The sequence below is a fragment of the Pocillopora verrucosa genome, chromosome 7 (assembly GCF_036669915.1).
Source record: "Pocillopora verrucosa isolate sample1 chromosome 7, ASM3666991v2, whole genome shotgun sequence".
NCBI classification, from domain to species: domain Eukaryota; kingdom Metazoa; phylum Cnidaria; class Anthozoa; order Scleractinia; family Pocilloporidae; genus Pocillopora; species Pocillopora verrucosa.
In genome coordinates, this window is record NC_089318.1 from 6,056,040 (window position 1) to 6,083,568 (window position 27,529).

General features: G+C 36.8%; 1 protein-coding gene across 1 annotated transcript; it reads right to left on the minus strand.

The window, feature by feature from the left end:
• Positions 1-443: 443 nt before the first annotated feature.
• LOC131798565 (uncharacterized) lies at positions 444-26,445 on the minus strand. Its single transcript, XM_059116267.2, has 30 exons — positions 26,146-26,445; positions 23,919-24,143; positions 22,734-22,873; positions 21,718-21,910; positions 20,956-21,051; positions 19,623-19,724; positions 18,533-18,632; positions 18,300-18,342; positions 17,740-17,986; positions 17,294-17,342; positions 16,547-16,665; positions 16,012-16,107; positions 15,394-15,551; positions 14,478-14,565; positions 14,083-14,219; positions 13,328-13,478; positions 12,615-12,658; positions 12,420-12,480; positions 12,072-12,123; positions 11,422-11,543; positions 8,562-10,533; positions 7,459-7,638; positions 6,821-6,930; positions 6,586-6,648; positions 5,961-6,105; positions 5,152-5,228; positions 4,455-4,520; positions 3,599-3,744; positions 2,553-2,679; positions 444-2,153 (listed from the first exon to the last, which is right to left on the minus strand). Exons 1-30 carry the CDS (start codon positions 26,314-26,316, stop codon positions 1,977-1,979), a joined length of 5,457 nt encoding a protein of 1,818 aa, XP_058972250.2. The 5' UTR covers positions 26,317-26,445; the 3' UTR covers positions 444-1,976.
• Between the last annotated feature and the right edge of the window lie 1,084 nt (positions 26,446-27,529).

The following is a 27,529-nucleotide window of genomic DNA, read 5'->3' on the forward strand; positions in this document are numbered from 1 at the left end:
ATTAAGTAAACAGAAGCATCAATGTCAGACATCCTACGTAAAGCAAAAATGTAATTCTTTAATGGATAAGACTTCAAAATTTCCATTCCCTTACAAAAAGTTTCTGTTTTAAAGTATTATTCAAATATTATATTTTATTAACCCTTTCCACCTTAATATCTGTATGTATTTTCTTCATACTGTTTGCTAAACATTTTTCTAAGGTGCTGATAAGGAGAATTTGTTCAACAACCAAGAGCTGCTTTATTTGGTAATCATTTCCTTTATGACTTTCAAATTTGTCTCAGGGTTGATATTGTAGAAGGAAATTATATGCTGAAGTCACTATTGGGATTAAAGAGTCAAACAAAAATAATGTATGGATTAATTTTTCTTGTAAGATTAATAAGTAACTCAGGAAAAAACATTTGCAGTAAAAATTACACATGAATAACTTCAATGGGATACAAACAATGAAATTTAATAAACAACAGACTGACGATATGGCTGTGAAACAACAGTTTAATAATCACAAAAGCATTCCAGCTCTTCTATGCATTGTGCTTTGTATGAAAACTTACATTTACACTCCAGTCAAAATTAACAAGACTGTGTTCTAATACATATTACACACTCAATACAATCGAAAATGGATACATTGCACTTGACACTTGGTGATGGTTCCACAAACTAAAATATTAATTATTAAAAAACTCAAACTGATACTATAATTAAGCAGGAACATCGTAAATTTCAAGCTACTTAATAAGCATATTAATAAATGTAATTAAATTTAAACAAACACAGTGAATTTAATGGGATTCAACCTCAATGGGAAAATTGAGAACAAGTAAATGGACAAAAAAATTGCTAGTTTTCTCTCTTTAAATTTTTTGTTATAGCACTCCTCTGTAATTTGAATGTTGCAAGTTCTGTTCATTTTTGTAACCATGTTGCAAGTTTCAAAACATTCTGATAGCTTGAATTGTAGCCACCAACTTTAGATACTTGTATTTTCATTGATGATGTATGATGCTAGTTGAAATGAGTGGAGTGAAGTTTTGACCGTGTGACTTATCTGGGTAGTCAATCACAATTTAGGATCCAGTAAAATGAACATACTTAAAGCCAGTAGTATAATTGAAACATGGGTGCTGAAAACTGGTACCAATATTTGCAACATTGGTCTTTTTCTAATGGTCAAGAGGTAGGACAGAGAAGTTGTGTGTTATTTTCTAGCACAGGACCTTTTTGTGAATAAAATCTTCACCTAAGATATTTTAGATCTGTATATGGACTGAGAGATCTGATTTACCTTGGTTTCTAATTTGAACACAGTATTGTCTTAAAGGTAAGAGCTGCTAGAGGTGTTGTTACACCAGACCATAACAAGTTAAGGGGGGTAAGTTTCTAAAGAAACTGTGGTGCTGTGTATGTGGGAGAGTATAACAGGGTAACTTGCTATCATCAACTGAGTTGATAAGTAAACAGAAATTGGCCACCCGTAAGAGTTTCAAAGCTGAAATTTCAAGTGTTAGCCCCTTATCAGAGCAAGAGTTAAGGGCTAATGCTCTAAATGTCAGCTTTGAAACTCTTAACGGTGGCCAATTTATGTTATCAACTCAGATGATGATACCACATTACCTCTGTACAAGGTTGACCTGGTACCAAGTAATCAAAGGGTGGATGATGCTACCCAATAGATAAATGGCTATCCAGGGGATAAGTGATAGCAAGACGTACTGTGCTATCTACTAGATGCAGCCTGTGTCTTTAAGTAATGAGTGGCTTCGACAGTTGAGTAACAGTCATGGTTGTAAATAACGGTTTTATAGTAATGTTTCATGATCTAATAAACACTAAGTTGGACTCGAAACCATCCTCTGAGGCATGGATAAAATGGCAATTACCCACAACTCTGGCATTTCTCCTATTTCAATAGATAGCGTGATGTTTAAGAAGGAGGGAGCCAAAATCCTGGCCCTCTAATGTCAAAATTAACCACTGAGAGGGTAATCCTTTTGTAATTCTTCAAAAAATGTTGTTTCCAGGAGGAAAAAGCTTGGTCTTTTTCCAGTATGTTTTATCCAGCAATTGAGCATGACTTTGTAGACCTTTGGTGGGCACTTAGGTGGACAAGGTAGTCGATTTCCACTTTCTAGAAAGTCAGAGAGCTGTGGGTCAAAAAAGAAGAATTAAGTTTATTTTAGAAAGAACATAAAAAGGGTTGATTCATTTTAGCATGCTGTACAGAACTCAGGGATTGAGGCAAACAAAAAGTAAGGACTACAGAGCTGGCTAAGCCACAGAGTTTGACCTCGCAAGCTAGGCTGAGTGATTTTCAATTACATAAAATATTAATTTCAATAAGGTGCAACTACTGTCATTTCTACTTTTTGTGTGGCTTTAACTCCCAAAGTTTCAGGTGTCACACAAATATCAATTTTTTTGTTGATTCTTTTTAACTTGCAGTGAGTTTACTTCTGTGAAAAAAAAGGGAATGCTCTTAGTCTTAGCATCATAACAATTGTATGGCAGACAGCAAGGAGCAAAAGACATTTCTCATCTCTCACCTTGTGGTTTTCAACATCTTTGTATGGTTTCTCCCCAAAGGAAAAAATTTCCCACATAGTCACTCCAAAACTCCAGACATCACTTTTTGTTGTGAATCGTTTTTCTAGCAAACTTTCCAGTGCATACCTGGAATGAAGAGTACAATAGAGAATTTAAATTTACCAAGCAAAAAATTTGTAACCCAAAGTGAAAAGCAAAACTGTGGGGCAGTTATCCAAGGTTTTCAGTCAGAGGTCCTGAAAAGTAACTTTTAGGTGCATGTCAATTAGAGAATAAACAAATTTAGTTTCAATAACCAGCTGAGAATTTCTTTGACCAAAAAAGTCTGATTCCTACTGTTTTCCCATGGTGAAGGTTTCGCATCTGAAGGGGTGAGAGGAAGGCACAAAATTTCTGTAACATGTAACTTCTCCCTATGGTATCCATAGTTTTTCTAGTGAATGCTTAATGAGAATACTCAAACTTATCAGGAAGAAGTTTTTATGGTCAAAGCGATCAACGATTAGGGCTAATGCTTGAAACATCAGCCTTTAACTCCTTACAGTGATCAATTTACATTTTCAACTCAGTTGTTAACACTAAATTACTTATTTACAAGGAGTTGTGTAGCAGCAAGAGGAGAGAATTAACAATCAGATCTTAGGAGTTAAAGGATTAACAATTGAATGACAAAAGTGTTAAAATAAGAGCAGTTGTTTCTCCAATTTTTGCTCCCTCTGTCAGTTATTATAAGACAACCTTTATACCTGACAGTAAATAGTTTGAACCTGGAGGTAATGTGTGTCTGGTCAAGAGCAGTCCAGAGAAAGGCTGTTGTTGGTAGTAGTGACTGATGTTTCAACAACCTTAGTGGAAGTCATCATCAGAGTCAAAAAAAGAAAAAGAAAAAAATACTGCTTAGGTTGGTGAATGTCAGTCACTACTGACCACAACAGTTCTTCTCAGGACTACACTCGCTCAGATGATCAAACTTTATTACTTCAAAAGCAGAAGATCACATTTCCTTACAAAAGAAATGAATTTATTAAAAAAATTGCTCTCTTACCACTTGATAGGCACCTTGCTGGATTCCTGAAGTTTATAGTATTCTTCCAACCTGGAGAGTCCAAAATCACTGATCTTCACCAGGTCCTCCCGCATAACCAGGATATTCCTTGCAGCAAGGTCTCTGTGAAGTAGTTTTTGAGTTTCCTAAAAGCAGTAAATGTTTTAATTCACATCTTCCTCTCCAATGTATCCTGAATAGGCTTAGGAAAGTCCTCATTTGGACCTGTAGCAATCTCACATTTTGAAAAGCATAACTGTTCCTAGAAATACTCCACTCCAAGAAGCACTGCAAATAACTGGCCAAAAAATTGACTAATGAGCCTCTTCAGGGGGGAGGGGTACAATAGCTTTCTTATCAGTGGTGGTGAGGGACTATTTTAAAACACATTTATGGGAACATGATTGTTGCCCAGGTTAAATGATTTCTGGGTAAAGTAGGCATTTTTTTATGTTGGAAAACCAATGGTTTTTAATGCTGATACCAGAAACTGATACAAGTTTTGAAATAGAAATTTCTTTTCAAATTGAAAGCTACAAAGCCCAAAGGTGACATGACAATGCTAGAGTTTTTATCTGAAGAAAGGGAAAGGGTAGGGCACATATCTGTAAGGGAGGGCTATCAGACCTTTCATGCTATGAAGATTCTAGATGACAGACCATGCATGCCCTGATCAATTAGGCTTTCTACCATCTAAGGACAGACTTCTCTCAAAATCGTAGACAAGATTAATATTCCTTAATGAGCATGCAAAGGAACCTTGAAGTTTGTAATCTTACTTTTGAGTGAAAAGTCTATTGTTTTTAAATGTCTAAAGGTCTCTAGGTAACATCAGCAGAAAATCATTCAGGCATACCAGGTAATTCATTCCTTTGCAAATTTGCAAGCAGAATTCAAGGAGCTGTGGTGTTTGAAGAATTTCCTTTTGAGAAAAAAATAGTACAGTCATTATCTCAAAATCAACCTCTTCTTATTTTGTTTCACTGTTAACTCTTTAACTCCCAAGATCTGACTGTTACTTCTTTCCTCCAGCTGCTAGACATTTCCTTATAGATTAGTTATGAGAATTTTTAGTCAGATCAAAAAATTATAACAAGTTAAAGGGTTAAACAAATATAGTATTTATGGACTATGGTTGAATTATGTGCATATATATGTAATTGATAGGCAAATTAAAATAATATCCGGTAGAATAAAATTTCTGCTCTATTTTAATTACCTACTACAAAAATTTACTAAATTTGGCCAAGACTAGAAGAAGAAGTTTGCCTGCAGATCATAATTTATTCAGAATTCCAAAGGCTTTTGTGGATATTTATAATTGAGAAGGAATTTGTTCATCAATAAACACTAGTAGAATAATTTTAAGTAACTCATCGCCCCCACATATTAAACAAACTGGTAATAGACTTTGCCTAATAGCTTTCCTCTAGGTCAGAAAATCAACTTTATCAGTGAGTACCGATCTGCTTCAGCAGGCTAAACCACATTGAAATTGTTACGTAGTTTCTCTGTTCTAAAAGGGAAAATTTTAATGTAAATCTGTATCCCACCTTGTTTTTGGGTAAGTACTGCACCAAAGCTCCCAGTGGAGCAAGCTCTGTCACCAGCATAAGTTTTCCTTTCTCATCTGAAATAAGAGATAACATTTCCAACTTTACACTATCTCTGAGTCAAATTTTTGCAGGAAATATTAGGAATCAAATCTGAGCAATGCAGATATTGGGCAATACACAGGTGTCAGTACCCACCAACAGACAACACAAGTCATGTGGGACACATAATTCTAGTTTTAATTTTTTGCACAGTTAGTCTCATAATGGATGCTCATGTGCTTAAAAATGCAATGGAAGGCTTGTTGTTGGACACAATGACTTCCAGGAGTAAACATGGATACTGGTCTATTAACCCTTTAACTCCCATGAGTGACCAAGACAGAATTTCTCCTTACAATATCAATACAAAATCAACCAGATAACTAATGAGAATAAAGAAAAATATCAATTTGGGGATAATTAATTGGTTTGATGCTAAATTCTCTGGATTAATATCAGTTTCTGGGCAACTGCCCACCTACCCCTCCCCTAACCCAACATTAACCTCAACTTGTTCTCAGTTGACTGTTGTTGACTTAGGGGAGGGGTAGGTGGGCAGTTGCCCAGATACTGATATTGATCCAATTCTCTCAACTAACATTCAAAGAATTGTATGGTTAACAGTGAGAAGAATTACAAATTTGATCTGGGAGTTAAAGGGTTAAAGTTTTAGGCTGGCACCTGTTGAAATCAAATAATGCATGTGTGTGATGCAAAATAATCTTCAAGTAGGGAAAAATTGTTGATAAAAGATCCTTTTAATTTACCTTTGGAGACTCCACGAAGTTTGATAATGTATTTACAATCCTGTTTTGATGCTAACAGAACCATTGTTTCCACTTCCTTGATAAAGTCAGTAGAGTCCTTAAGTGATGCCTTGTCTTTTAGTACCTTGACAGCAACTTCATCTCTCTAAGGGAGAAAAGTTCATGAGTAGAATGGATCATGACTAATGACATACTCTCAATATTAATCAATAAGTTACTACTTACCCTTAAACCCCTATGAGGGTCTGGCATCTAATTTCTCTTTACTGTACTACCCTTAACTTGTGTATAAAGGTCATGAGAATAAAGAAAATGATCACCATTTTAAGAAGCTCCTGATTGTCAAACAAATTCTCCTTTTTGGTATCATAGAAAACTTAACAAGAAAAGTGTGGAGAATATGAATGCTAATGTTAGGGTGGATAAGAAAAGGTACATATTCATTAATTTAAGTGTTACTCAGATATGTTTCAGTTACATTGTAAAAGAGCATTTTTTAACAATCTTACAATACTGCATGACTAGCAAATTAACAGAGTGACAAGGGTTTTGACTTGTCACAAGTTTTATAGCCATTTTAACAATGCTTTGACTAAATCACTGTTATGGTTGTTGTTGAAATTACCTTGGGAGTTCCCATCTGATTCGAGGATACAATGCTTGCTTTCCTGACTTCACCAAATTGACCCTGTGTTTGTTGGCAACAAAGAAAGAGATATCAGCCATTGACAATTCTAACAAGTGATTGTCAGGGATTTTTGAAAGACAAGATCAACTTTCTCTTCCACTCTTGTGAAGAACAGAAGAACAAATTTAAGCAACAAAAACATTGAGAGGAAAGAGAAATTAGGGCAATTTACCCGACCAAGAATATCTTGCAAATTCAAGTCTTCAGATGGTATGAGAAGCTGAGCAGGAATCTTGCTCAAATCCAAAGTTGGAGGTTCCTCTGTACAGGAAGAGGTTGAACCTTGATTAAAGGTAAAAAGAAAACACTTTTATGCTCTTGAACTTACAGCAAGTACGAATTCTGCTGACTATTTTATCATCATGATGGTGCTTTTCACTAACTGTTTGTAAATGTTTGTAACAATTATAATGACACAATCTTTTGAAAACAAATATACAGTCTGCACTTGAGCCCAGTGGCTCACCCAGCAAAAGCCTGTCCCGGTTCCTTAGCATGAAGCAACTAAGAGTATCTACTCCCCCCTGGATGAGAGGCCACTCCACAGTAAGTTTTCTCCCCGAGCATTTCATCAAGATTCATACACAATTTGCCAGTACCTATTTATATTCCTGGGTGGAGAGAGGCAATGCACAAAAAAAGCACTTCCCCAAAGAACACAACCTACTGACTAGGCCAGGTCTTGCACCCCTACCTCATTAGGCCACCACCTCTCCTGCATCAAATACATGCAAGGGTATTTAAGAGGGGTTTAAATTCTATATAATTATATCTAAAAACGAATATAGACTTGACAGCAAGACTGCATACCGATTGTTGATCTCCTAAATCCCATGTTACTTCGGGAGGGCCAGATTCCGTCAGATGACGAAGAGTGGCTGAAGGAATCCAATGGCTCTTGCAATTCATCTGCGAAAAATTTGTAACTTGGATTTACAGGTCTTCCTTGTTGTCCCTCTACCTTCCTGTCATGATGTCTTGAGATTCCACCTGTTGAAGCATTGATTGCATAGTAAAGAAATAAGAGGTGGCATGTAAAATAAACACAAAAGGAAAAGAACTTTCCTGGCATTAAACTATATGACAAGAAATAATGGTCAGGAGAGTATACCTAAAAACTTTAATACAGAAAGAAAGAGATGACCAGACTTTAACCCTATACACCCTAATGTCACTATGCACTTTCTCCATACTGTTCTTCACACATTCCTAAGGTGCTGACAAGGAGAATTTGTTTCACAATCAAGAGCTTCTTTATTTGGTGATAATTTCCTTTATTTTCATGATCTTATTTACTGATCAATTTAAAGCTTTGACATTCCCCCCCCCCAGGCAACCCACTGTAATTTGACCCTCATCTGTGCCCAGGATGGGGAATTTGAACTTGCCTGGCTGGTGTGGGGAATTTAAACCTGAAGTGTCAAGTCTTTTCAGCATAATATTGCAGGTGGTATATCTTTAAATACAGATGTTTTAAAAGGCAAATAGTTAACTTCTGTGAGTAAATAGCTCAGAAGAAAAGGTCTACTAGTCTAGGTTTGAAAGCTAGGTCAATGTGTAGAAGGTCATGGTTGCTTCTTTTGCCTTTTTGGAAAAAAGTGACCACCAAATCAAGTACTTGAGTTGGGTATTTGAGGCCCAGGGTGGGGGGAAATTGAACAAACCAATCTTCATAAGTTCAAATGCCCAGGGGGGCTCCCCAGAGGGCGGATGTTGAAGCTTCAAATTGATTGATGCATTAATGTGTGATTTGAGGGTGAATTGTAAGGAGAATTAGAGGCCAAAAGGTTGACTGAAATTGGGTAAAAAAAGGTTGATATATTATTGAGCTAGGTCGTGTTGTGGTGGGCATCAAAGGGCTTAAGAAGCTTGAAAATTGTAAATTTTTGTAAATGTATAAAAGTTTGGTATACCTTTCAGGTCACTCTCTTTCTTGTAATCATGACTTTCTGAAACATTTTCTTCAAAACCACCTCTGGCTTCCTGATCATCATTAAGTGAACAAGTGTCTTCTATTCCTGTCTCACCAATCTGGCCCACAAAGTGGTCTTCTTTGAAATCAAGGTGCTCAGATGGTTTATCCTGTTCTTTTGAAAGGTTGTTCAGGGTAAACTCTTTCATTTCCAGATGTTCTTGTGCCTGGTCAAACATCAAGATGGTGTTTTCAAATAGACCTGGATGCAATGAAGTGTCTTCATTTTCTGTGTCTTCAGCATCTTCATCTTCACTCCCCTCTTCAGAGTTTGTTTCCATCATCTCTGGCAGAAGAAAGCAAGCTGACTCAGTTACTGGGGCCAATGGATCGGTTAATGCTGGGAATTCTAGACCATGCCCACTAATCCCTCTCTTTGTTAAAGTTCTAGTTCTATCTTCTTGCTTGTTTTCATCCTCTTCCTGTTTGTAAGCCATCACACACGAAAAGCCTTCAAGACCTTCAAGCTCTGTATCTTCATGGAACTTGGAATCTAAAGGGATATTGTCCTTGTCTTCACATGACTGATCTGGTATGTTATTTGCATATAATCCCAGAGTATCATCCCGAAAACATTTACCCAGGCTCAGTTCTGCATTACCACAAAAATCTGCACTGTTGATGTCACTTTCCTCTTGCAGGTCAGTAATTAAGGGGGAAAACCCTTCCTCAAGTGAACAATTATCAATTTCTGACAACAGCTCAAGAGAAAATGATTCAGTCTCTTTTGTAACACAATTACTAGTAAAAGAGGCTAAAAACTCATCTGGTGATGTGCAAGAAGTTGTGATAAGTCCACTATCTTCATCATCCGAATGCTTGATTCCTTCTGGAAGATCATTGCTGCTGGAAAATTGCGCCACAAGTTCATTTGTAAACCTTTGCTGCTGACTCTGTCTTGCTGTTGAGTGGCTCTGATATGGGGAATCAACCATCTCCTTTACATTTTGATGTTCAGTAGTCTGGGTCATTTCACTTGTTGCAGCTATGTTGACTATAGCAGATGGTAGAGGTGTGGCTTGAACAGGAGAAGAACTGACTCCATTTTCTCCATGGCCTGTTGATGCAAATTGCAAAAAGACTGAACCTTTTGGTTTATCTTGTGGTTCTGATCCTCTTGTTCCATTGATAAGAGTAACATATGACCCAGCTCTAGATTTCCCATGTTGCTCTTCTGTATGACATGTAGGCTGGACAACCTTAGTAACTGAGCTATCCTTTGTAGCCTTTTCAAGACTGATGTACATAGATGAACCAAACTCGGATAACTGCTCAACATCTTCTTCATCACCTTGATCAACATCACCATCAGGAATAACTGAGAACATTTCAAATTCTGTATCCACTGCTGATGAATGGAGGTGCTCATCAAGGTCTGACATAATGAGGTGCTTCCCTAAGGACTGCATTGCTAAAGCCTCAGCTCCAGCTGTGTCATCATCGTTACTGCAGTTGTCACTGCTGCTTGTCTCTTCTGACTGTGCTTCAGTAAGGTCTTCTGTACCATTCCTGAACACAAGAACTGTCTGTTGGTTTGTTCTTGGCAATGCAGCCAAGGGAGCTGGAAGATATCTTGCTTCTTCTTGTGTCTCAGTGGGCTCCATCTGCTGTCCTGTTCTTTCAAGTGATCCTTCATTGCTAGTCTGGAGAGATGGAGGACAAGAACTGATGCCAGTGCCACTTCGTTGTCTCATAACATCTAAATTCTCTAGCCCCCTGGATGGTAAAGAACTTTCATACTCATTTTCAGATGTCAAACCAGGAACGGAAAAGGTCTTTGAGAGGCTTTTCTTCCTTGAAGTTGCATTGTCGAAGAGGGATATGCTGCTGATTAATGAAATGCTAGGAAGTGTGGTGTTGTAGTCTTCACCACCGTCAGTACCAGGAAGGCAAGAATAGTCCACATTGGAGACCTAGAAGAAGAGAGATGACACCAAATTAGCAAATTGGGACCTTGTACAGATTTTTAGCAGATGATTGATACACTCTGGACTTTCCTGATTTTTGGCTGAAAAGGGGCATTTTCCAATTGTCTGTCAACTTGCAATTTAGATAAACTGGCATGATCAAATGGATGCAGCTGATAGTAAGAATAAAACATCAAAAATACAAATACTTACTAACCAAACAAAGGCAATATATAGATTAGATCCAACCTATGAAATTTGCCTTGAATAAAAAAACATGTCAAAGCCTTCCAAATCAGTTTTGTACCACAAGAATCTCAAAGGTCGCAAGTTCTTTCTATTACAAGGTATATGTCCATGCTACACCCTTTCTATGCACAGTGTGGGAAATTAGTATCACAGAGTAAGCTAATTCTGGCCGTGATATGATTCAAACCAATGCCTCCCAGATACTACTTTGATGCCACTATATAATGAACTGGAAGATGTGGTGCCTGAATGGTCAGTGCACTGGATTCTGGGTCAAAAGGTCTAGATAGCTCTGAGACCTGGCAGGGTAATTGTGCTGTGTTCTTAGGCAAAACAATTCACTTTCAGAGTGCCACTCTCCACCCAGAAGTATAAAAGGGTATTGGCAAGTTGTCAGGGATGCCAGATGAAATGCTGGCCTAGCATCCCATCCAGTGGGGACAATGAACACTCCTAGTGGCTTCATGCTACCAAAAGTGGGATGAGTTGCAGACTTTATCTTACCTATACCCAATGAACTGTGAAGCCATGTGTTGATCAGGGCATGCAGGGATCTGATCACATTGAATTAAATGAGATAAATAGTTTCTTAACTTGTGGAAGGTATGCTATGGCAGAGAAAAGATCTTTGCTGGTTAAGATTACCTGAGAGTCTGTCTGCATGGCCTGTAATTCCAATTCATTCTCAGAAGATGACAGAATTTCCCAATCTTCCACCTCCATGAAATCAGGGGGGAGGAGGATCTGGGAAGCATCATCATCAGAAACTAGAAACAAAATAAATTTCTGTTAAATATTTAGGTCACTTTTCTTGGAGTTGGTGTGTCCCTCAACATATAAAAACTATTTCTGTATTCAACTACAGCACTGAAAGCTTTGCTACCTCATTTGTAAGGGCATAAATTTAATTGAACAATCTCAGAAATTCATCACCATTTAAAAGGAAACAAAAAGGGAAAACAACAAAATCTATGAAATTATGCTGACAACAAAATGATACCTGTATCAACTATACTGGGAATAAAAACATATCATCCATTTTAAATCCATTGCAAATCTAGGCAAACCCTCTAAAGTTAGCCCCATTGTCGTTACTTAGACATCTTACATGTCCAAGTGTCAAACATTCCTAAAAAGAACATCCCTCTTATAACCTTTGACTGGTAAAAACTTCTTTTCTGTTAATTTTTGTAGTAAGCCATCTTCAATCAAAGTCAAACTCAGTACTCTTAGACACTAGAAAAGCAGACTGCACCAAAATCAGCAGTGAAAGTCAGATAACATGATTGACTCACTTAATTGTGGTGATCGAAGCTCTGTCACCAAATCCCTGAAACACATTCTGTCCTGTGGGGTGTAAGACAGTAATATAGTAATGATTAATTAAAGGGGTTTCAATGAAATTTAATATATGTAAATGCCCTCGTACACCATAGAGAGCATGTCTTATAAAAATAACCTAGTTTTATCACAATCCACTGAGTTGCTGAAGAAATTTAAGAAGGCCACCATAGAGAGTTTCTAAAGCGGATCCTTAGAGCATCAGCCCTTCCTTACAAGACATGAGCAAGAACTTTACTTTCTTTTCAACACAAACATTTATTAATAAATAAAATTTGAAAAAAAAACATAATTATGCTAACCTCTGGTTTGGGAGCAAAGCATCTTTTAATTAGATTTGCCACACTTGCTGGACAGTTTGGGCTGAAACATAATTTTTAGAGTCATTGGAATCTTAAACTTATGATTCAAAATACTAGTATAATTAACTCATTTCATGAATATTTATTAGTGAAAGAATTTCTTGCATAAAGGGCCCAACAAAGACTTTTCCTCACCTTTTGGGAACAAGATAATGTGCTGCCATATATCGACTCCTCACCTGTCAAGGGATATTGGTTGGACAATGTGAAGCACTAAGTGATTAATACATGTACAAGAAGTTCCATATGGTGTTTTCCTTCACTCAAAAACATCATTGCTTTAAATACAAGACAATTCCTTCAAAAAATGGGTGGTGGAACAAGGGGGAGGGGGGCTTCATCACTCCCATCCAAAACTTAAGGGGCTCAACCTAAGTCACTCCACCTCCCCCCCCCCCCCCCAACACTTCAGTGCCGACAATATTGCTAATGCAGCTTAAAATTAGTTTGACAAAATATTTAGTCTCGAAATCTCTCCAAATTGTTTCATCAGGATAATTTTGTGCTCGGCAAAATTAGATGTGGTATGACTGTGGTGTTGCCTGTGTTTGAGAAACCAAGTATACCTCTGGCCCCTCACACTTCAAAGTGTTCTGCTGCCTCTACTGAATTATAAATTGTTAACCACTGCTTGAAGGAAAAGGGAAGCTCATACAGCAGCATTTCTTCTAGAATAGCCATGTCATGGAGAACAGGATAAATGTTTTATTTATGAACCTCTCTTGCCTTTTAAGACATCGTATTGCACAGGCCTTGTTACATTGATATTTTGACTTGCAGCAATGTACTTCACTTTATAATGTCACCAGTGGCTTAAAAGTATTTTCAAAGACAAACATTTTAAATACCTCTTCATAAGACAACACATGGTCTGTGAAAGAACAATGATAAGGCTTCTTCATTGTAAACAATTCCCAGACTGTGACTCCAAAGGACCAGATGTCACTTTCCTTGGTGAATTCCTTGTCGAGCAAAGCCTGAGGTGACCACCAACAGTAACTATTGAAGACATGTTGGAGGTAAAGTTAAAGGTAAAGCACAACTGTTACAGTAACTGTTTCAGTATGATGTAACAGGCAGAACATTGGGGTTTGCCGTATTGCGGTATTGGACAATTTTTCTTGTAGTATTTCCATAATTTTAACACCAACTTGCAGCACTGTGGTATTCCTCAAACATGTGGTATGGTTTTTTAAAAACATTTTAGACAGTATTAAGTATTATCCTCCAAGTTCTACAACGTTTCCTTAGCCTTTTCCAGTTTCTAATTGTTTCGGAAACAGGCTGGGACAGGACCTCAGACAGCTTTATTTTGATAATTGTTGAATGTTGTCCTTCAGTAGCATTTTAGATAAAACTGACAAAAGTTAAAATGAGGCCTTAAACTACTGCTTTTGCCAATCCATGGCATGATCCTCTGGTACTAGAAAGGAGAGTGTTTGGATATAGTTTAATGCTACTCTGGTTTACAGATTTCATGAAAGTAACTGAGAACTTACAATTCAAAGACCCAATGTTTTGATACTCCTGTCATGTACCTTCATCATCACCCCTAATGAAGGCACTAGACAGGAGTGTTGAAACACATCACAAAGCCTCTCACCTGTGTCCACTTTGGGACCCATGATAGAAGCTGTGACCATTCTTTTGAAGTTGTATCAGGTAGAAATCACTGAGCTTGACACATTCTGAGTCAACGACTAGTACATTGTGTGCACACAATCTACCATGAACACAATCCTGGAATTAAGAAATAAGTTAATAATAATAAAATATATGAGAAATAACAACATCATGATAGAGTGGATGAGAATGAGGTAAAAATTAATACTCTTTGAATGAAATAAAATTTAAAAAAATCCAATTGCTCTAATGTGGTTTTCACTGCAGATGGCCACAAATACTACACTCTTGTGACTGATAATTTGGCTAAAACAACTTTAAATTTGGAATTATCTAATACGAAGCTACCATCATAGGCTGAGCTTGTCTGGTTACCTTGCTGTGCAAGAACATCATCCCCTCTGCAATCTGCATTAAATATGAAACAAGCCTGGAAATTGTCATTCCATTTTCTTCTTTACTGCTGCAGAAAAAAAATTGCAAAATAAAATTAATTTGTCAACTATTCTAATATTATTGCAAAAATTTATCTTTTGTTATCATTTTTTAATTGGAGTATGATGAAAATCAAATGGCCTATATCACTCTGTAGAAGACAGCCATCTGGAATAATAGGACAATGCTTTTATGGGTGGGTGTATGTCAAAATTAAAACCTCAAGGTCCCTCATTAAATGTGTATTTTAAAATTGCAATTTGTAGATTTCTTATCAGACCCTTCACATGCCTTTTTCTTCTTTCATGTTGCTATTTGGAACTAGCTATAGCCATAGACAGAGTGATTACACTCAGTCAATTATGAAATTCAGGCAAATTTAAGGCAAAGAAGCCAGAAGTCTCAGTTATATCATCTCAACAGCTTGCATCACGTCCAGGGGAAGAAGTGCCAGTAGGGAATGTGCATGGCTTCTTTACCCTGTGTATTACCGCACAGTGATGAGCCTTAGAAAGGAGGAATTGAATGCTTGGTCTTACAACTTCACATGAAGTAGCTTATATTCATGTAGGAAGTGCCCCACTATGTCTCTTCTCTTAAGAGCCCGATTTTCCAACACTCCCTTGCTGAAGGTGAGTGAAGGGGGGTAGGGGGGTAGGGGAGTAAAAGAGAGGAAGGGGATATGAAATTAATGGGATGGAGATAGAGAGGGTTACATTCTTCTATCCATGAGAGGATTGGGCCACTGTGTTACAGTTTATAAATGGTCACATTTAAAGGAATAACAACTGGGGTGGCAAATTCTGGTGATTAAGGTCATGTGTCCCATTACTTATCAATTGAAAGAGCAATTTACCTTTCATTCTTAACATATTGATCAAGGGGACCTTCTGGTACCCATTCAAATACAAAGATCAAGGCTCTTTCAGTTTCTTGTATGCCATAAAACATAGTCAGGTACGTGTTCTTCAGCTCTGTGAACTTGGTCATAAACTCTTTGAAGCTAAAGATTTTCTAGGGACATAAAATAATAAAATCATCATCCAATGATACTTTTATCCTTGATGTTACAAATTATTCATTTACTAGGCTTGGTTAGTTCGGAGTTGTGATAATTTTGTAGGCAAGTGTGTTCTACGTGACAGTGTAGATTGTCCCAGTGAGTGTACTCAGAAGGACTGTTGGCATTAGTGATGACTGACATTTCAACAACCTAAATGGAAGTCATCATCAGAGTCACTTGCTAAAATGTCAGTCACCATCACCCACAACATTCCTTCTCAGGACTTCATTCATGTGGGTGATCAAACTTAACTACCACATGTTATCCATAGGTTCAACCAAAGACTGCTCTAAGTTAGCAAATCTGCTTTCCAGCTCTTTGAAGTTTGTCAAAAGAGTAAGTGGTGCAGTAATTGAATGTTATACAATGAATAAGTCTTGCTACATGATAGATTTCTCAACAGTAGCTTACATTCTTTCCCAGAGGTTTGATCAGTGCCCTTGAGACCACCTGAAAATGTTCGTCTCCTCTTTCCCAGTAACCCTTCTTTACTTCACCAAATTCACCCTGTTACATATACAAAAGGTTTAAAGCCAGCATATTAGCACTGTGATATGAAATGTTGAGACAAGAAATCATGTTGATTACTTTGTCCATCCCACATGGAGAGTACTGCATAGGTGAATCACCTATTTTCATAAAAAGTTATCCTGCACAGGTGTTATTATAAATGATTTCCATGACAATGATAATGAGGATGACAACAACAGTGATGATGATGACAATGATGATGAAGTTTGACAGAGAAGTACATGCAAGAAATTTTACAATTTTCATCTGCCATTCACATGGATAACAAGGAAGTAAGTTTCTAAGGAAACTGTGGTGCTGTGTCAGTGGGAGAATAAATCAAACAAGACTTAGAATGTTCAAGGTTTCTATCTACTGATCAAGAAATGTATAGTATTGTAAAATTATAAAATTACTTTAAGTTGTAGTGTTTTACCGATAGCAAATATGTCTCTTCATCCAGATTCAAGTCTTGTAGTTGGTAAGAAGAATCAAGGAGACGAACTTCTGGTACAGCAGGTGTAAAAACCTGTCTATCAAGCAATGCTGCAAAACCTAATAGAAAAATAAACAATTGAAGCTACTGGCTATAAAAATTCAATACCTAACAGCTGTGTGTGCAATTGGAGTCTACAATTTCAACATTTCAACTTTAAGGGGAACCATTTAAATTTGGTATATACCCCCTTGAGGTAAGAAATAATACCTTGCCTACAAGGGCTGAAAAATGTTTATTCTCTGGGCATTTCATTCCTTTTACATCCCTTTACATCCCTGTATATTGTGTAATGTACACCAAATATTGCTATGCAATTGCTACCCAACACTGAAAGATGCAATGGAAATGCCATAAATTGAATATTTTAGGTTACCATGAGATGTTCTCACAGATTTTATATCAAAAGTAATCCAATGCTTTAGAAAATCAAGGGTCTGTTACTTCAACTTAAGATAAGTGAGAATCCATTGTCACAGGTCACAGAACCATCTGTGGAATTGCAACAATTCAATTCTAGGTCTAAAACAAACTTTCAGAATCAACAACACATTACTTAAATATATATATCTTTGTTCCTTGTTCTACAGACTAAAAGTAAGTTTGTGAAGGTACATGCTCCTTAAGGCATTGGACAACAATTTAACATAATCCTTTGTTGCTGTCAGTGTTAATTAAAAATATCACCTTCACAATTTGGTGGAAGCATCTGCTTCAAACAAACAGGAAGTCCATCCTGGAGTGGAATGCAAGTTAAACATAAGTATTCTTTAATCATTTCAAGTTTGGTCATAAATAACTAGCTAGTTAATTCGTTTTAAATGCAGCAGTTAAAATTTCATTTTAAATTTTTTCATAAACAGATAAGTCCTTCTGCTGATTCCTCTGCTAACCCTTTACATCCTAACATCAGTATGCACATTCTCTATACTGAACTTTACACATTTCTTAAGGTGCTGATAAGGAGAATTTGTTTAACAATCAAGAGCTTCTTTAGTTGGTGATCATTTCCTTTATTCTTGTGACCTTAATGTGTGATTCAAGGGTAATACTGCAAGGAGAAATTAGATGCTAATCACTCTTGGGGGTTTAGGGGTTAATGATTTATTTTGCTGGTAAAATAATGAACTCACTGCTGAACGTTTGTAATGTTCCACCAGCCCCTTTAAATCAGAAAATCCTTTGCTTGAGTCACTTTCGTAGCAATACATTCCAGTTTCAGCAATGAATTTGATAACAAAATGCCTGACTTTCTCTGCAACGCAGACTGAGAGTATATAGCTGTCATAGACCTCTCGACTTTTTCGTAGCAGGAAAAAGCCATCTTTGGTTCCTCCTTCTACTGTTCCTCTAAGTAGCAGGTTTGAGGCTCTGTCACGCCTGAAAGGATGATTAAGAAATTATTATGACAGAAGGAGCATGAATAGCATGGCCCTAGGACAAAACAAAACTCAAGAACCCGGTCTTAATCTACTGGGTAGTTTAAACCCTTTATACCTTAAAATCAGTATGCATTTCCTAAGGTATGGTGCTGACAAGGAGAATTTGTTTAACAATCAAAAGCTCCTTCATTTGATGATCATGTCTTTTAATCTTGTGACCTTAACATGTGATCTAAGGGTGATATTGTAAGGAGAAATTAGATGCTGGTCACTCTTAGGGGTCAAAGGGTTGAATTAAGACATTCACTTACATGATAGGCCCATGAAGTATAGCAGGACTTAAGTTCTTGGAGCCTAGAAAACAAACATACAAATAAACAAACAGAAATAAACATAAAATGTGTCATTACAGAGGAATGGTTCTTTTTTTTTTGTTTATTTCCAAGAGTTCAATCCTTAGCTACAACAGAATAATTCGGTCAAGATGTACAGATTTGGAGCAAAACCCAGAAGATCTCATTCCTCCAGTCAGCAAATTACTAACCTTGTAGAAGCAGCTTGTACTGGTTAACCATCAGTCTGTAATATCCCTCGATGAGAGTGATCAGGGAATATGCATCATTTGTGGAACTTGCTTTCAATATCTGAAAATTTTAAAGACCCATTCAAGCCAATTACAAGCTAGGCAATAATTAAAAATTTTTTTCTGGCCAAGAGGGGGCAACAAAGCAAAGGTTTGAGGTAAAGAGCTCTGTAGAAGCCAATTTTCCAAAACTAGTGACTTGCAAAAACCACCTTTCAAAGGAAATATTTAATTAGGTTCAAACTTTTTACCCAGAACTCCATGGACAGATGGCATAAAAAAAAAAAATTGCTTGAAATTTTTTTGAGAGAGAGGGGACCATTGAGTCCATTGCCCCTCTGTCAGCTACAGCCTTGAATTACCATTCACAAAGAACATACCTACAGATACTACAGATACTACAGATACTACAGATACTACAGATACCACGGAGTGAAAGTTAGCTTGATCTATAAAGCTTTCCCAAGTTCATTTGTGTAGTCCCCAAAGAGCTCCTTTCCGGAACAACACTTGGTTATCAATCCTAAGGCTGCTTGAAACTTGCCATTGACATAAAATCTGCACTTATTTGAAGGATGTGGCAATGAGGATGAGAGATTAGAGAAGAGAGTTTTCCTGCCCCAGGTTGAGGGACTAAGAAGTGGCGGCAAGTCCCTGTTCCCTGACTAGAGCCAACCAAAAAATGACATTGGTTTCAAATACTTCTAGACTAAAATGGACTCACTGGGAAAAATTGAAAGAAATTAATTTTTCAAACAGAAACGCACTGGACTGCTTTCAGAAAGACTACATCTCAACCCTTTAACTTCCAAGATCTGATTGTTAATTCTCCTCTCTAGCTGCTACACATTTCCTCATATATTAATTATGAGTATTTGGTGTTAGATCAAGATAACAAATTCTACTTGATAAGTTTGAGTGACTTATTCTTATTACCTGTTTGTTGAATAATGAATGCCTTGGATATTATTGGGAGAAGTTACATGTTAATCACTTGTGGGAGTTTAAGGGTTAATATGCCATGTTTACATTGTTAAATTGTCCTAATTACCTCTGGATGATCATCCCTTCGAAATATTTTAAAGAGGTTTGTCATGTGGTCGAATTGTATTTCTGTTACATCATAAAACTTTTCCACTATAGGCTCAGGATTCTGAAATTGAATACAATCAATGAACAGTTAAGAATCATCTATTAGAGGTGTTTCACCAGCCCACAAACACAGAAACACAGTTTCCTTCAAATATGATCTAATAAACAGTGTTCTCCCTTGTTTTAATGGATGACAGGCAAAAGAAATTTTCAATCTGCTAGAGCAATCCTTTTAACTATTGAATTTTCAAGAATTCCCAGCAATTTTAAGCAGTAACAAGAGGTGTTACTGGTAGTAAATTTTTCCAGTTACCGCTTGAATAGGAGAACACTGTTTCATAACAATTTAATTGAATGTTGAAAAAGAACCATTCCAAGTTGGGGAAAAACCTCAGTTTAGGGGTGTGCTCTAACAGACTCAATGTGCTACAGGCTGCCCACTCCTGTCTTGAAGCAAGTAATAAAACTCCCTTTCATCAGAAGTTTTTGACCTATTAAGATCCTGTGGGCAATTCTCCCCTCTTACTCCCTTACATTTCCTTGTAAATCAGACAGGAGAATTTGGTGTCATATCAAGACAGTACCCTAGAGCTGATAATTAAGCTTGTCTGTTCTCCTAACCTGTCTGCTGGATGAATTACAGGAAGAGCAAAGAGAAGTTACATGTTGATCAGTTCTAGGAGTTTAAAAACAGGGCACCACATATTTCTAAGACCAAATCCTTCAGATACTTATTGACCCTTACAAGAGCACAGATTTGTAACCAGAAAAATTGTTTACCGAGAATGATATATAACTTGCCATCATTGTTTGATAAACAGCCAAACCTTTATTAAGTGGCACTGTATTAAGCAGTCACCCCGTATTAAGTGGTCAGTTTTAAAAGTCCTGAAGTCATGGAAGTCCCCTTCGTCATGGTAAATTTCACCTATATTAAGGGGTCACCTCTGTTGAACAGTCACGGTCACCCTTTAAATACTGAGTCCCAACAGCCTGTTTATCTTGTCCTCCACCTGCATTCAACAGTCACTCAAAGTGGGACCACCAAGTAAAACTGAGAATAATCTCCCAAAATCAGTGTTAGAAGCATTTGTGAGTGAGTTTTTGTACATCAAGTGGTCAATTATGGCAGAAAAGGTTGTTTTTATCATTTATTACCCTACCCCTTTTCTATAAAACCTGTATTAACCCATCAACATGTATTAAGCACTCACCCCACCACCCCTTGTAAGTGATCACTTAATACAGGTTTGAATTGTAGTTTTCATATGAACTTTCCAAATGAAACTTACACTGTTTTCAATGTCTTTTCTTTTTTTCTTAATTCCAAATGCACTGATGTGAACTTCAAACTTTCTATGACTGCTCCCATTTTCATTCTGGTAAATCTGTGAAGTGAATGAATATGCGACCATTAATTCAATTTTCTGGCTATACAGATTGGGAAGGAAATTATTCAAGCCAGTTTTATGGTCACAAAGGCCATTATGTCATAAGATTTGACCTGATATGAGTTAAGAGTGCAAAGAAACAATTTAAAATGAATATAAACAGTTATATATCCGTACTTGACTAACCCTTTACACTCTAAGATCAGTAGGCATTTTCTCCATGCTATTCTCCACAAGTTTCCTTAGGTTCTAACAAGGAGAATTTGTTTAATAATCAGAGCTTCTTTAGTTGGTGATCATTTCCTTTAATACCACGACATTATTGTTCAATTCAGGGGTGATATTGTAAGTCACTCTTAGGGGCACAAAGAACTAAACAGCTGACACAATATTCCCTTAGACTGCATATTTTAAATACTTTAAGAAGAGCAGATCAATACTATCCCAACATAGGACCCCAGTCTCCCTCTAAACAAAGTTGTGCTCTGCTTCTTGTGATAATAAAACTTTTAATGGGGAAAGATCAGGGAAGGTCTTGTATCGAAGAATGGTTCACTGCATGACAAACTTCTATCACTTTTGAACACATCCTCAACAGTGGCCACTTCTGTCTTAAATTTCAGGTCCCATACAGTTTAATTCCACTTTCTGTTGAGAACAAACCTTTTCAAAAGATAACTTGTGCACAAAAAAGTCTTCAGCCTTTTCCAGAGTGCTGATATACTGAATCTTGAGTTGGGTTTCTCTGAGAGACTCATAGTTTTCCAGATTCTCCTTAAGAAATGACTGTGTTTCATTCAGGGAATATTCCTCAAATATCCCTCTCCGTAGTAATGATTTAATTCGATAACGAACCCTATCAATTATTAATAAATTCAATTAGCAAAACAATATTTTTGACAAAATTAAACAAAATTTAAAATTAAAAATGAATAAAAGAAATCTTAATGCCCTGAAAAATGTATGGTTGGTATTTTTGGAGGTCACCTAACTGCATGAAAAAATTACTTAACTTAGCCCTTTACACCCTTACATCAGTATACATATTCTCCATAAGTTCCATGTGATGTTAACAAGGAGAATTTGTTTGAAGATCAAGAGCTTTATAAGTTGGTGATCATTTCCTTTATTCTTGTGACCTTACAGTGTGAATCAGGGGTGATATTGTAAGGAGAAATTAGATGCTGGTCACAGTTAGAGGTCAAAGGATTAAAGGTTATTTTGTGAGATTTAACTATCAACTTTTATTAAAGGTACTAAATTTCTCAAAAATTCAAGAGTAAATTATGCAATAGATTGAGTGCTTTTGGCCATTATTTCATGAAGTTGGTAAAAGAAGCCTGAGTTCCTAACCCTTTAACTCCCACAAGTAACCAAGACAGAATTTCTCCTTACAATATCAATACAATATCAAGCAGATAAATGAGATGAGAATAAAGAAAAATATCAATTTGGGGATAATTAGTTGATCCAATACTAAATTCTCTGAACTAACATAAGAATTGTATGGTTAACAGTAAGATCAATTAAAAAATTGATCTGGGAGTTAAAGGGTTAACCTGCTGATTTGGAGTACAGTCATTTCAATTTGGAATTTTACAATTATAGGTAAGATAGAGTCTAATCATCGATACAAGTCAAGTTATGCATGCATGAATTGTAAAAAAAAAATTACTTACGGATGCTCAATCACAACTTTTGGGTGCACTGGTGATTTTGGTTGTCTTGCTCGATAGATGATTTCATAAATCACCAACACTGCAAAATCTTTAGGATTATCAAATCTTCCTATTGCACCTGACAAGAAGTCTCTACGACACTGCAAAGCACATTTGGTGAATGTAGTATGTTAAATAACAGTTTAAAAAGTCTATCCACAAGTAACAATTTTGCTGTTTAAGAGCAAATCCACTCTCATTGAAATTGTGGATGGTATATATAGGTTTTACCACTAACACCCTTACATCAGTATATATATTCTCCACACTGTCCTACATTTCTTAAGGCGCTGACAAGGAGAATTTGTTCAATGATCAAGAGCTGCTTTAGCTGCTTTCAATGGCAGATATCTGCTAGCTGTTAGATCATTTCACACTGGCTACTTTGTAAATTGTAATCTAAGACTTAAAAGAAGTATTTTTAGACTGATTTTTCCTCTCAGGGAGTTTCAAATTTCTAATTTTTGACTGATTGTACCTTTAAGGGAATTTCAAATTTCTTATTTTTCTACTGGAGAATGCCCAGGGCACATCTGGAAAGGGAGCGCTGCTTTGCAACATGCCATAGATGCTTGATACAAAAGCGTAATTCAATAGGCCATTTTACAGTCCAAGCCTTTGATTTGGAGTGAGGCTGAAGGTGAACTTGTTGTGATAGAGACCAGTATCTAGTTAGCATGATAACAAAGTGATTCGCATTTGAAAAGCAGCAAGGTTTGTATCATAACAAGGTCACCCTTAGCCTTATTCCTGTTTGAAGGCTTGGCAACCAAGCACACCACTGTAAAATGGACTATTCAGCCACCCTCTCAGTTCAGCTCATACATCAATTGCATGATATCATGAATTATCAAGAGATTACTACACAGATGAGGGGATTGGAAACTACGCAGACTTTGAACTTGACATGATAACTCAATGTCCACAGCATACATTGGTTTATCAGGTCAATTTCTTGTGCTATTGTATATCGATTGAATGCTCTTGACCAATTACATTTTTTATAATAAGGCATGTATAAAAATGACAATTAATAACCCTGATTCATAGCAATTTACAGCTATTCAGTAAATAAAAAATTAAAAAAAAGATTAATGTATCAATTATTACATGAGGGAAAAATGAGCAAAAAATTGCAACACACACCTGATGAAAGTAATATTCAAATGCTTTCTTATCAATGTCCCTCAGCTCTAGGCCATGGCAGGCTTTGATACACAGTCTGAATGAGTAAACCTGGCTGGTACACTCAGCCTCATTAAGCACCTTGTTTGGATTAAGAAAATGTCTGCTGTCTACAGAAACCAAGGTGAAAAAATCCAATGCAACTGGGGAGATTTTGAGTATCTGGGCTGCTTCTGTGCAGACATCCTGTGCGAAAAAGAAAACAAACGTATTACAACAGTCAACCCACTGCACTTAGGCTCTGCTTGTCTAATAAGCATGGATAAAATTGTTTATTCCTTTTTAGGACCTGTCAAATGAGCACTGCTCTGAAGCTCTGTAACTTTCCCTTTACCAGTATCTTAAGTGAATGACCAAGATAGACTTTCTCCTTACAATATTGATACAATATCAAGCAGACAAGTGACAAGTAATGAGAATAAAAGAAAAAAACAATTAGGTGATTACTGGTTGATCCAATGCGAGATTTTCAAAACTCAGATTAAAAAAAAAATTGTTTGGTAGGCAGACAAATAGTAGGAGAGATAAATACAACTGAAATCCCATGATGAAATTGAATATCAGTCCCCCGGTACCCTCCAGTCTGAAGTTAGTATGTAAAAAATTCTGGGAAACCATTAAAAAAAATCAGTTATTAAGAAGCCTTTTGTTTGGCATAATACACAGTTCTAAGAGTTTTTCTCGGAAGAACAGGTGACCACCCACAATGCTCATTTAATAAGTATCCCCTCTAACCTCTTCAATCCTATATGTGATTGACAGCAGATTTCTCCTTGAAATTTAACTTATTACTCAAACACACAGACCACAAGATAAGTTCTTTTGATATTGACCAACTTCTCCTAATTCTTCTTCAAGAAAAGTAGAGTGCGAAAAGAGGAGAAGTTGTGTTTTGATATCAGGGTTTAGGAATGTTATGCCAAGCATGAAAACCCAGGTGTCACCTTTGAGGATTAGTATGTTTTCAGAGGAGGAGTTTGATTGGTCTCAGAGGAAAACCATTGGTTAGAGGTCTCTTTAAATAGCAATACATTTCTAGGAATTGAAATAAAGCCACCTTTGTAAACATTTATCTTTCTAAGAACTAATTACCATGCATATTTGCTATCAAAGCCATTAATTCATTAAGTGCTATTTCCTCAAGCAATTGATTGTTAACAGATTTAGGATTGTGATAACAAGCAGTATATAGTCTAGCAGAATAGTAGGTTTGGAAGGCTAACAGTCTTTTCAGTTTGCTGCAGATATATGTGCACAAAAAAACACATCAGAGTATAGGATTCTAATCAATAGGACAATAGTGACATCTCTAAACTTAGGTGTTAAATAATGGAACAGATGTCAACACCACTTTTATTGCACAAACAAAAGATTTTCCGAGAATTGTTGATCTCAGAAGTAATTCCTTTGATATTTGATGCTCAAAATATGTATTAGATTATGAAACTAACAAAAAAAACACACCATTAAGTTTGCCAAAACAGGTAATGAAGACACAAAATCATTTAATTGCGATGAGTTTCTAAACCACATTGTTTTTTAAGTAACAGGTGTTGCACTAAGTTATGTTTGACTTCCGTGGTAGAATGCTGATGGCTGTTACTATCCCTTGGAAACACGAATAATCTAATTAAGTTTATGCACTGATTCCATAATTGATCGAGAGGCTAAACAGTCTGCATTTAACGATATATATACTGTCGGTCACTTCTTAGCTGTCAAAACGTTTTGGAACGTAAAAGATCGAGAGCTCATCAAAAGAGACGGCCATTCATAAATTAAAAAATCAATCAAACAATTTAAATGTAAATGTTCGAAAAACTTGCAAAGATCGTTTAAAACGCGCCTAAATGTACCTAAAAACCGCAAAGTCGAGTCACCACCAGGAGGAAAATCTAAAACATAGGAGTTCACTATGAAATTGGGGACTATTTTTGCTGAAGGCTCTCAAAACAGAAAAACGACTATGGTATTTCGTGGGTAACACGTTATCCAGTTCTCAGAAAAACCTCGAAACGAAGCATTTAAAACTCAACTTGGAGCAACACCGTACGTGATCGTAAGTTACTGTTTCATTTCTATCGATCGTGTCACGAGGACTCTAGAACGCAGGCAGTGTTTACATGAACTTTAGACCGAAACAAAGAAACTCCTTCGATCAACTAACGTGAAGAAAAGCTCAACTCACCCTAACGCTCAAGTTTGGACGGTATGCGAAAGTCAAATCTTCGTGACTCGACGCGAAAATTACAGTTCCTTTTCCTTCCCTAAGGGAAGTTGAACGAGACCATGGCCAAGTTCTTCGTGTACAAGCTTCCCTGACTCTTCTCCAAACTTCTGGACCGCCATTAACACCCATTCTTAGATTTCGTCAACATTTCATGTCTCAACGTTGTGGGAAAACTAGCAATTGTCGTTCGAAGCACAAATACATGTTTAAAACTACATTTTTCATTCCGGGAACTGCCACAAGCTATTCCGTTTCCGAGAAAACCCCATTCTAAGTGCCAGGCGTCCCTCGGGATGTTGGTTTTGACCGAGCTAAAACTGAAGCGAACCAATCAAATTTCGTCTTAGTGATTTGTCTCAGGAATTGGGAGGGAGGGGAGGATCAGGAATTGTTTATGGAGTAAAACTGATGACAGTCCCATGACTGGGACCCTTAAATTTCTACTCCAGCCTCAAATTATCGAATATTTCATTGGCTGGGCGTCAATGAGAGCAAATCACTTTTAATCTCTTTAGGTCGTTTTGTACCTTAGTCGAGAAATCTGCCTAAAATTGAGAGCAAATCTCGAAATGGTAGGGCTTCAAGGGGGAGGCAGGATGGATTTTTTTAGTCGCCAAATTACCTTTAGCCGCATAAATAAAAGTCGAGCTTTCGGAGAAATATTAAAATGCTATGACCACGAATCATCCAATTAGTCTGCTTTCCAAGAATTACCCCTTCATGGCGTGCTAAAGTCCAAGGTTAGCTTTTGCAAAGCTGGCGAGGCGTAAAGCCTAGAGGGGGTATTGAGGGTGTGTTTGTTGGAGGTATTTAATCTTAAAAATTGAAGACTTTTTTCCTAGAAAACCTTTTACGGAGAAGCTGGTTTTCACCAGAAAACAACGCGCACGTCAATGGCTATTGTTTTAAAATTCCTAGAAAAGGCTTTGAGGTAAATGCACATTTTATCAAAGTACACATGTCGAAGGCTGTCTGAGGTGCTAAAATCACAAGACGCTAATATTTGGAAGTTTTCAGTATAAAGATGAAATCTATGGACATCGGAAACTTCAACTTTAGTCCAACGGAGCAGTGATCATTCATGTGAGTTTATTATCAATTTTAGTTTTGGGAGAGCAATCTTTCATATTTCGAAGCAAATTCAGAAAATTCGCGCATTTAAGGTTTGCTTTGCTCGTTCATAGCCTGGGAGGGGAACTTCTTTCTTTGCTATTCGGTGATAGTTCAAAAACGAACGAAGAAAAACAATTGCAAGTATTAATTGAAAAGTTAATAAACTCGTTTTGTTTAGGCTGTTAGATAAAAATTGACAAAAGAATATTTAATGCCTCTGCCATAGTAG

Bases quoted from the DNA above. Each gene is read 5' to 3' on its own strand.
- LOC131798565 (XM_059116267.2), bottom strand. From the start codon at position 26,316: ATGGGTGTTAATGGCGGTCCAGAAGTTTGGAGAAGAGTCAGGGAAGCT. The intron at 18,633-19,622 runs GTAATTAGGACA...TAAAATTTTCAG, and splicing joins GAAGGGATGATCATCCAGAG to ATATTGAAAGCAAGTTCCAC. The intron at 4,521-5,151 runs GTGGGATACAGA...TTTTCTCAAAAG, and splicing joins AGTACTTACCCAAAAACAAG to GAAATTCTTCAAACACCACA.